General features: G+C 31.1%; 1 protein-coding gene across 2 annotated transcripts; it reads left to right on the top strand.

The window, feature by feature from the left end:
- Positions 1–4,913: 4,913 nt before the first annotated feature.
- LOC107007741 (phosphatidylinositol/phosphatidylcholine transfer protein SFH8) lies at positions 4,914–10,274 on the top strand. Of its 2 annotated transcripts, none has more exons than XM_015206493.2 (15): positions 4,914–5,121; positions 5,207–5,305; positions 5,902–6,205; positions 6,593–6,692; positions 6,902–7,168; positions 7,281–7,358; positions 7,446–7,547; positions 7,637–7,686; positions 7,798–7,897; positions 8,097–8,186; positions 8,280–8,396; positions 8,788–8,920; positions 9,197–9,600; positions 9,692–9,766; positions 9,974–10,274. In XM_015206493.2, exons 2-15 carry the CDS (start codon positions 5,272–5,274, stop codon positions 9,995–9,997), a joined length of 1,878 nt encoding a protein of 625 aa, XP_015061979.1. In that variant the 5' UTR covers positions 4,914–5,121; positions 5,207–5,271; the 3' UTR covers positions 9,998–10,274. The 2 variants fall into 2 exon arrangements, with proteins under 2 accessions (XP_015061979.1, XP_027775240.1); XM_027919439.1 differs by having other exon boundaries at positions 5,196–5,305.
- The last annotated feature ends 79 nt before the right edge of the window (positions 10,275–10,353 follow it).

The raw sequence follows: 10,353 nt of genomic DNA, 5'->3' as shown, positions 1-10,353 counted from the left end.
TATGAAAGTATATGTTCACATATTTTTTTAAGTAGCATATCGATTTCTACTTCTATGTTTTAAAATATTATAAGTCACAAACACAATAAACTAATATCATCAATAAAAAAAGTGAGAGATGAATTTACCTAAACAAATAATTATTTTGAAGAGTGTATCATTATATATAGTTAAATTATCTATAAATCATATAGAGGTCTAAGGAGAATAAATTAGATGTTTTTTTAAAAAAAACTCGGATTTCTATCTTCATGAACACAAACAAATAATATTAATATATGATTCAACAAAGAAAGAGTTGTAATTATATTAGACATATCAAATTATTTTTCCTTGTAAACTCAAATTATGCAAGAATGTCTAACCATTTTCATTATAGATATATCTTCTATAATCGGCAAATCTGATTAAATAAGTTAAAAAATTATCTACCAAAATAAAAAAAGATAAAGAATAAGGAGAAAATTACATTTAAACACGTATAATCATTTTTAACAAAACATAAATAATTCAAAAAGAAATAATATAATAGATACATTACTTCTTAAGGACCTAAAAAATAAAGAATAATCACTATATAGCTCAAAATCCATTAATCTCCATCTCTTAATGTTTTCATTTCATCCTATATATAAGAGTCAAAAATAATAATAACAAATAAATTATTAGTCCTAAAATGAATCTCAAAGTTAACAAATTAAAATATTACATCTCATAAAGGATAAGAAAAAATTACATTTTATCATAAATTCTGCTACATAATCATTTTGGACAAATAATCAATATATATAACTCAAAATCCATTAATCTTCATTGCTTGATGTTATCATTTCATCCTATATACAAGAGTCAAGAAAAATAATAACAAATACATTATTAGTCATAAAATAAATCTCAAAGATAACAAAACAAAATAATTTATCTAGAAGAAATAAAAATATGATGACATATTAGCCTTACTTGCTAATTAAAAGTAATATATGAAATAATATTTTAAAAAACAATGCACCTCAAAGCTTACAAATATTGTAACATTCCTTCCACTAATTCTCTACCCAAAGATGACTACAAATAACACACAATTTTAGTGTAATTTTATAGTATTAATGTAACCTTTCACATTAAATAATTAGAAGTTATGAATATGAAAGGTTTAAGAGGTTATGAATATGAAAGGTTTGAGGGTTATGAATATTATTAATACTAATTTAAGAATAGAATTTATATAATTAAAGAGGTATAAATTTATAAAAAAAATAATTAAAAAAATAAAGAAAAAATATCAAGTAAAAGAAGAAAAATAAGAAAAAATGAATGGAGGTCATAGAGAGGTGCCACATCACCTCCTCTATGATCCTCATTTATATTTATATATAGATTTATTTAAAATTTTATTTTGTTGATGATGATTTAATTTCCTATTATGTAATTTCTTTCTGATTTTTTCTTCTATTACAATTTCTCTTCACTCGAGCACTTTACTTCAATGGTGTTATTTTTTTTCTTTTAATTTATTTATCTTTTTATTTTGATATGTCATGTGTATTATAATATTTTTTTAATTTTATGATCTTAAACGTGTAATTTTAAAATTTGAAACTAAAAAAAAGAGGAAAATATACAACATATGCCGCTACGGGTATTCGCAGGTTGGTTTGGATCGGTTATTGGTCAAAATCAAAATCAAATCAATTTAATCGGTTTTAAAATTATCAAAATCAAACCAAACCAAATATAGTATATAATTATTTGGTTTGGTTGTTACCGATTATTGTTCGATTTGCTTTAGTTATTCGGTTATTAACCATAGACAAAAATAAAAAAGACTACTCATTCAAAACATCAAAAAAGTGACAACAATCCATTTTAAAATGAAAACAATTAGAATGACTAACGTTATAGAACTTTCAATCATTGAATTTACTCTTATTAAAGTTTCAAAATTTATTATTTTGGCCTAGAAGAAAAAGAAAGTGATATTTTCAATCTTATAAAGAATTATAACAGACACACTCATATACATAAAACTAATAAGATAAATATTCTGACCTTGGATATTTTTTATTCATAAATTACAAATAAATTTTGATGAAAACACATATAAGATCTTTAAAATTGTTTATAAAAAAATATATTATGTATGTATATTAATAAAATATATGTATATTATTTGTTGGTTCAGTTGGATTATTTATTCAATTTTTTTCGAACAAAATTATAACCAATTCATATACTATCAGTTTTTGCAAATTTAAAACCAAACCACATCTAACCCAAATAAAAATCGATTTAATTAGTCGATTAGATTTAATTTTTTGATTTGATTCGATTTTTATTCAAACGATGAACACCCCTGCCTTTCGCAATAAAGGACTCGTCAGTGGAGTAAAGCTTATTCTTTTACCGTTAGGATACTGCCAATAATTCAAGAAATTAAATTGAACTCTCTCTGACCTCTTCCATGTATAGTACACTTTGCAGAATTTATACCCAACTTAATAATGACGTGACCAAATTTATGTAGGTCCAAATACGTGATTCTATGATACTAAAAAATGAAAAAAATATAATAAATTTTCATGTCTAATCTATTTATATTATCGATCTCTAAGTTATAAAATGGAGTAAAAGTGCTATTCAGAAAACAACTTGTCGATCTCTGTAACTCATAAAGCTAAGAGTAAAACTGTACGATGAGTTTTTTTATTGTTTAGGATGAAACAAAAAAAATAAGAAAGCTCATTGTGTTATCCGTAACTAGAGAAAAAACATCCAATTGGATCTTACGTAAAGGAAAATAATAAAATATCTTGCGTGGTCACCTAGGTAAATTAAAATAATATATATCCAGTCAGTGTCCTATTGCAAAACTGTCCATTTTAAGTGTTCTTTACAGTTTTTAGGATTAATCCATAATATATTGTTTTCAGAAATTAAAATTAGCACTATTATTTTTTGAATTATAAAGTACCAATTATCTATCAGAAATTAGAAAATTCCTTTAATTTGGTTAAATTTTACTTAGAATGAAACGAAGGGAGTAAAACTCACACAGTTTCTTAAAGTCAAATTCAAGAATTATTGATTTGTTTAGCTGTCTTTTCTGAGCAGTTAACCTAACTTATTTAGCTGGTAGGAAGGATAAAGTGTGTTTGTGATGCCATTAATCATTATTATAGATTTACTTTGGTAATAATAAATTAGTGCTTCATTAAATTATTTGGAATACTTAAATGCTGAGTTCGGAACCTAAAGGGTAAAAAATGTTAACAAAAATTTCAAAACGGTATATGAAATTTCTTTTTAACCAAAAGGGCAAAATCGCTCGCGAAGTAGCGATTTTGTCCACTGAAAAAAGCAAAATCGCTACTATAGCAGCGATTTGTTAAATTTGCTTTTTTTTAAAAAAAAAAATTATAACAAAATTGCTCCCTCGGGAGCGATTTTCAAAATAAAAATCTTTTTTTAATACTTCTTTTATATGTCGCTGCTGAGGCAGCGACTTATGTATAATTTTTTTTTAATTAATATTTTTTGCTTTTTTTTTTATAAAAAAAGTTTATATCAATTTTTTTAAAAATCAAATAGCTGCCAAGGCAGTGATTTTTAATTAAAATTTTTTATTTTTTTAAAAAAATTTAATCGCTGCCAAGGCAGCGATTTTAAATCAAATTTTTTTTAGTGATTTAATTTAAAAATTAAAAAAAAATAATTAAAAATCGCAGCAATTTAATTATTAAAAAATATTTTTTTCTTTAAACTTTTTTAAAATAAAAGAAGCAAAAAGTAAAAAATATAATAATAATTTAAGGTTATGTCGCTGCATAAGCAGCGACTTACTTAAAAAAGTTATAAAAAAAAATTTGAAAATTGAAAGTCGCTCCCAAGGGAGCGATTTTGTTATAATTTTTTTTTTAAAAAAAATCAAATTTAACAAAATCGCTGCTATGCTTTTCCAATGAAAATCGCTACTTCGCGAGCGATTTTTGCCCTTTTGGTTAAAAAGAAATTTCATATACCGTTTTAAAATTTTTGTTAACATTTTTTACCCTTTAGGCTTCGGACTCCTTAAATGTTTGATGTTCTTATTTTATTGAATTATAAATTCATAATACTTTGAAGATTTTTTTTTAGGGATGTTCTTTTATGTATCGATTCTCACTTCTCATCTTATATGCTTTTTGTAATAAAATATTTAGCGTGCATTTCATGAATCAAATTGATTCTCGAAAACAGAAACATTTTTTTCATTTTCATCTTGATTATTTTCTCTCAAATTTAACATAATAGTTTGATATATTCATAATTTTATAATTTTAAATATTGCTGGAAAACATTACATTTCCATCTCCAATTTTTCAAGTACCCAATCATCATGAAAATGAAACCAAACAATTCATTTAGCGACTCCATACCCACTTTACCTATGCTATTTCAGAATTTTGCAAAAATCTCATTTTCAATTAAATTTTTCTAACTAATTATTAATTAATACACTTATTTTTATAGTGATCTAAATACATGTTTTCACTTCATTTAATAGGGGCTATAGAAACACACTTCATTTAATATGTATCTCTTCCATCAATACTTCTTTACCCTCATCTTTAATGCACCTCAATAAATTTAAATAGTGAGTTCTCTAGTGAGAAAATAAGAAAAAAAAAATCAAAAAGAACTTGATAGTAGTGTGTAAAAAAGGGGAAAAGAAAAAGAAAATATTTATCGAAGGACATGACAACAAAAATTAGAATTAAAAAGTGAGAAAATGATTACTCAATCAATTCATTTGGCAATTTTTACTCCAACCCACTGTCGGCACATTAAATAAAATTCCTACCACGACACGTGGCATCTTTTTAGGGTCCCACAGTTTCCTATTTTTCTTCAAAATTCAATTTATACAGCTCAGAGAAATTAACCCAACCAATCTCCCTCTCTCTCTCCTCTTTCTCTCTCCTATGTCGCCGTCGGGTTATCCGGTGATATATATATTTTCATACGGCGTATGTAATTTTGTTATTCCCACAATACCCCTTCCTCTACGCCAATTTTCGGTTACACTTCATCAATTTTCTTCTTTCTTGCTTATGTAATTTATTTATTGCTGTCTTTTCAAAGGTAGAAATTCAAGAATCAACATTAATCCTTACGTATTTTTTGAGTTTTTCTTTTGGCCCACTGAATTTTTAAAGGTATATTACAGGTATTTTGTGATTTGTCGATCTGTTGGAGTTGAGATTCTTGATTTTCTAGTCGCCGCCGGCAGCCATGTCGGGTCCATTAGATCGGTTTGCTAGACCTTGTAAGTTGATTTTCTTGAATTTTGCGTTTTTTTTTTAAAAAAAAAATTCAATTTTGAAGTGCATTACGGGTCAACTTTGGTTTATAGTTATTTTTCTTGATTAAAATTAGGGCTTCTTGAACTATTTGAATTTTTCAGTTTGTTGACTGTATTGGTCAGATGGGTCTTCTTGTAATTCTTTTTACCATCACAATAACTGACAAAAATATATTATCTTGGATTGCTGAGAAAATATATGCTATTATAATGAAATAAAATTGAGAAGAATGAATTTCAATGGAAAAAAATGTTACTAATGCCTTGTTTTTGGTTATGTCCTGTCTGTTTCTGTTTAGGGCATAAGATACAATTGCTTGCAAGTTTTTATATGCTGAAGATGTAAAGAAACACTAAAGAAAATTGGAAAATCATGTAGTAAAGAGGAACTGTTACTTAATTTTATGTTGATTCTTAAATGGCAATGAGCTTTTAGATGAGTTTGACAAACTTATTTGGTGAATTCGAATTGACTTGTTCCGAGGACTTGTTTGGTCTAGTTTGTTTTCCATACTAATTGATAGTCTGTAGTTGATTTTTGTGCTCTTAATTTTTTACAGGCTTTGAGGGGTCATCTACACATGATGAGAGAAGAGAAAGAAAGTCCGATTTTGAGAATTCAGAGGATGAGAGGAGGACGAGAATTGGTTCCCTGAAAAAGAAAGCATTGAATGCATCAACGAAATTCAAACATTCTCTTAAGAAGAAAAGTAGTAGAAGAAAAAGCAATGGACGGTTGAGCTCACTTTCCATCGAGGACATTCGGGATGCTGAGGAGCTACAGGCTGTTGATCAGTTTAGACAATCATTACTTTTGGATGAGTTGTTACCTGAAAGACACGATGACTACTATATGATGTTGAGGTAATGTCCTCCTACCTGTAACACATCTACATGTATGTCTGCCCAAAAGTGATACTGCAAGATTTATGCTGCATTGAGTTAGTGTGATACTTGTGAGAGTTTTGAGACATTTGGATTGTATCTTCGATGTTTGAAACTTTATTTATATGGGTCTTTTGTGGAATTGGATTTGTTTGTCAACTTTATTAAAAGACTTTCTTACAGGCCTGCCACAATTGGAACAAAAGATAGATCAAATGTGAGTATAGATATTTAAATCTATACATAGATGCATGCAGGCATATGGAGAATTAAGCGGGATCTGGAGTTTTCTGGTTGTTTCTTCTTGGTGTTGTCCAGTTTTAGCAGCATTCCAATTTATTAACAATTGTGCTATGTGTGTTGCAGGTTCTTAAAAGCAAGAAAGTTTGATATCGAGAAAGCCAAGCATATGTGGGCTGATATGCTTCAGTGGAGGAAGGATTTTGGGGCTGACACAATCACGGAGGTAATATTATTCCTCCCCATGTACTGGCTAGGAGTCTAGGACAATGTTCTTTATTATATATTTATCATATCTTTGTTGAATCATTTAGACTGAAATGCTTTCTGTACTTAATTATTCATAGTCTAGGACAACGTTCTCTATTATATATTTATCATATCTTTGTTGAATCATTTAGACTGAAATGCTTTTTGCACTTAATTATTCATCAGGATTTTGAATTCCCGGAGTTGGAAGAAGTTGTAAAATATTATCCCCAAGGTTATCATGGGATTGATAAGGAGGGAAGACCAGTATACATTGAAAGATTAGGGAAAGTTGATCCTAACAAACTCATGCAAGTGACAACCATGGATCGTTATATAAAATACCACGTAAGGGAGTTCGAGCAATGTTTTTCGATCAAGTTTCCAGCTTGTACAATAGCTGCTAAAAGGCAGATCGATTGTAGCACTACTATTTTGGACGTTCAGGGAGTGGTAAGTTACTTTTGTCGGTTGTTCTTTCTCTAACCTTGATGAGATTTGAGAAGCAGTTTTTGTGCGAACAAGGTGTTATTCCTATCTTTATTCTTAAACATTGGTTTCTCAGGGTTTGAAAAACTTTAGCAAGAGTGCAAGGGAGCTCATTTTGCGGCTCCAGAAGATTGATGGTGATAATTATCCTGAGGCATGATTTTATCCGCACCTGAATAAATATTACTAATGAGGGTCTCTTAACTGTGGGATCATTTACACATTTTTTTGATATGTGCAGACGCTTCATCAGATGTTCATAATCAATGCCGGGGCTGGGTTTAGGCTTCTCTGGAATACTGTTAAGAGTTTTCTGGACCCCAAGACGGCCTCCAAGATACATGTCTGTCAATGCTTTTCTCCACTTGTGTTGTCTCCGTTTTAAAAAATATGGCTGCATTTACATTACTTTTGTTTTGATGTCTCTTATAGGTTCTTGGGAACAAGTATCATAATAAATTGCTTGAAATAATTGATGCTAGGTAAAAGGAACTGAATTCTTATCCATTGGTCAAGGAATTTTTTCTATATTTATTTGTTTAGTAGAATTGCTGACAATTTGTTCAATGTTTTTCTGCTGAATTTTTATGCAGTGAGTTGCCAGATTTCATAGGTGGTAGCTGTACATGTGCAGATCGAGGAGGTTGCATGCGTTCAGATAAAGGACCATGGCAAAATCCAGATATATTGAAGGTACTTTCAAGGCCTACACGGCCGATGTAACGTTATTTTCTGATAATGCTCTGTTCGTCACATCTTCAGGAAGATGCTCATCTCCAAGATGTTTTTAAAAATGAGAAACCATCTCTTTTGGTGACTCAGAGATGTTATTATATCAAACTAATGTAACCCCACCCCACCCCTACCCCCCACCATTATTTTTGGGATGTAGATGATTGGTGAAGCACGACGTGCCAAGCAGCTTGTTAAAGTTCTAAATAGTGAAGGAAAGATAGTTTATGCTAAGCCTCGCTACCCAACGGTAGGATTGCTGCCGCATTTCCAAATTATTAAGAAATACGCCATATTGTTTGCTTTTCCGGAAGGTTAGTACTCATATTCTTTATTTTTGCAGGTGAAAGGTAGTAGTGACACCTCTACTGCTGAATCTGGATCTGAAGCTGAAGATATTGCTTCCCCAAAAGCTGTAAGGAGTTATTCACATCTCCGGCTTACTCCTGTACGAGAAGAGGTATACTTTCCATTTTTGCTTAATTTCATGAGTTGGTTTTCTTTTAGTGTTTCACTTCTTTTGTGCTGAGTGTCTATCCAGAACAGCCTCTTTGTACCTCACAAAGGTATGGGTAGGGTTTGCGTACATCCTACCCTCCCCAAACCTCACTTGTGGGATTACACCATGTTGTTGGCTTTTCTCTTACTGGAAGGGCATCGTCTGGACATCACTTTATTAAAAAATCTTCTGGACATCAAACCACAATTGATATTAGATGTTCTTGTTTAAGATGAGCCTTGTTTCAACCTTGTGTCACTTAGACTAATCGCATTCACTATCTTTGTTTGAATACGAAGTTGGATATTGTATTTGTTATTGTCATATTTAAGTTTTGCTCTCCATCAAACAGGCTAAGACTATTGGAATGCCTGGCTACACGTCAAACTTTCCAGGATATGATGAATATGTTCCCATGGTTGACAAGGCTGTTGATTCTGCATGGAAGAAGGAACCATCCCTTCACAGACCCTCCACACCCAAAGGTTAGAATTATTGAGAAGAGAATGCACTGCTTATGCACACACTATGAAAGGGGGAGGGTAGGAAGCTAAGCATCGCTGAATTCATATAAGTTAATTCAACTGGTGGTTAGATTTTTGCACCATATCATGGAAAAAAGAGAAGCTCACTTTGTTAGGTGTACAATCCCAAGGTTAACTTGGAACACATTATGCTTCTTGTTGGCTTACTACAGCAGTTGTCTTGATATACTTCTTCAGTTTATTGACATTATTTCCATCTCTATTTACCTTTTCCAGTGATGCTTCCACCAGCAAGCTCTGAAAAGCCTGTAGAAGGTCTTCATGCTCGAGTTTTAGGACTTCTTATGGCCTTCTTCATGACTGTCGTGATGCTTTTCCGCTCAGTTACATGCCGTGTTACCAAGAAACTTCAAGATGTATCGACTGTTGAGAACCAAGATGTTCAAGACTTTACTTTTGATGCTAGCCCTAAAGAAGAGTTTCGACCCCCTTCACCTACTCCAGCCTTTACAGAAGCTCAACTGCTCTCCGTTGTTCTCAAGAGACTGGGCGAACTTGAAGACAAAGTAAATACTCTTCAAGAAAAGCCATCTGAGATGCCTTATGAAAAGGCGGAATTGCTAAATGCAGCTGTTTGCCGGGTGGATGCCCTAGAAGCTGAGTTAATAGCAACCAAGAAGGTGACAACTCTATGGTGTCTCTCTAAATAGACAAAGGGAAATCCCGTTCTTGAGTTGATAACTTTTTTCCTGCTTGTTTATGGTTGAACAGGCATTACATGAGGCATTGATGAGACAAGAAGAACTTCTCGCTTACATTGACAGTCAAGAAGCTGCCAAGTTCCAGGTGAGTTTCTGTTATTGCGTGGTAGTTGAATATCATCATAGTAGGACTTTACCCTTGTTAGGATTGTTGCCATACTTTTTTTACTTGCTGAGAAGAAAAACTAAGATGAGAAATGAAGTTTTTTTGAACAGGAAGTTGGTGTATTCGTGTGGTTCCATTAAATTGAGTTTTGTTGCTAATTTGCATCTTTAATGCTTTGTTCTGCAGAAAAAGAAGAAGTTTTGCTTTTAAGATGGACGATGGTTCAGGACAGGGATCTCGGATTTTCCACTGTAGTATCTCGAATGAGATACATATTTGTAATGTGTTGTCAATACTCCCAGTCATTGTGCAGTGCATCTGTGTTAAGTTTTTCCTTTTTGGATCGTGTATTTCATTTACAAAATGAGGTGAACACTTGCTCATAATGTGAAAAATTATAGTTTCTTTTAAGTTTGTTGTGTGTTTGTTTTTGACATTGTGAAGTAATATTTGAAGTGATGATATAAAATGAAGAAAGTCCGGATCATATAGTTGACTCTTAACTTGTTCGAGACTGAGGTATAGTAGTTGTTGATGTAACACTTGAAGGTGATGTGATTCACAAT

This window comes from Solanum pennellii, chromosome 1 (assembly GCF_001406875.1).
Source record: "Solanum pennellii chromosome 1, SPENNV200".
NCBI lineage: Eukaryota > Viridiplantae > Streptophyta > Magnoliopsida > Solanales > Solanaceae > Solanum > Solanum pennellii.
This window is presented reverse-complemented; position numbering and strand designations above follow the sequence as displayed.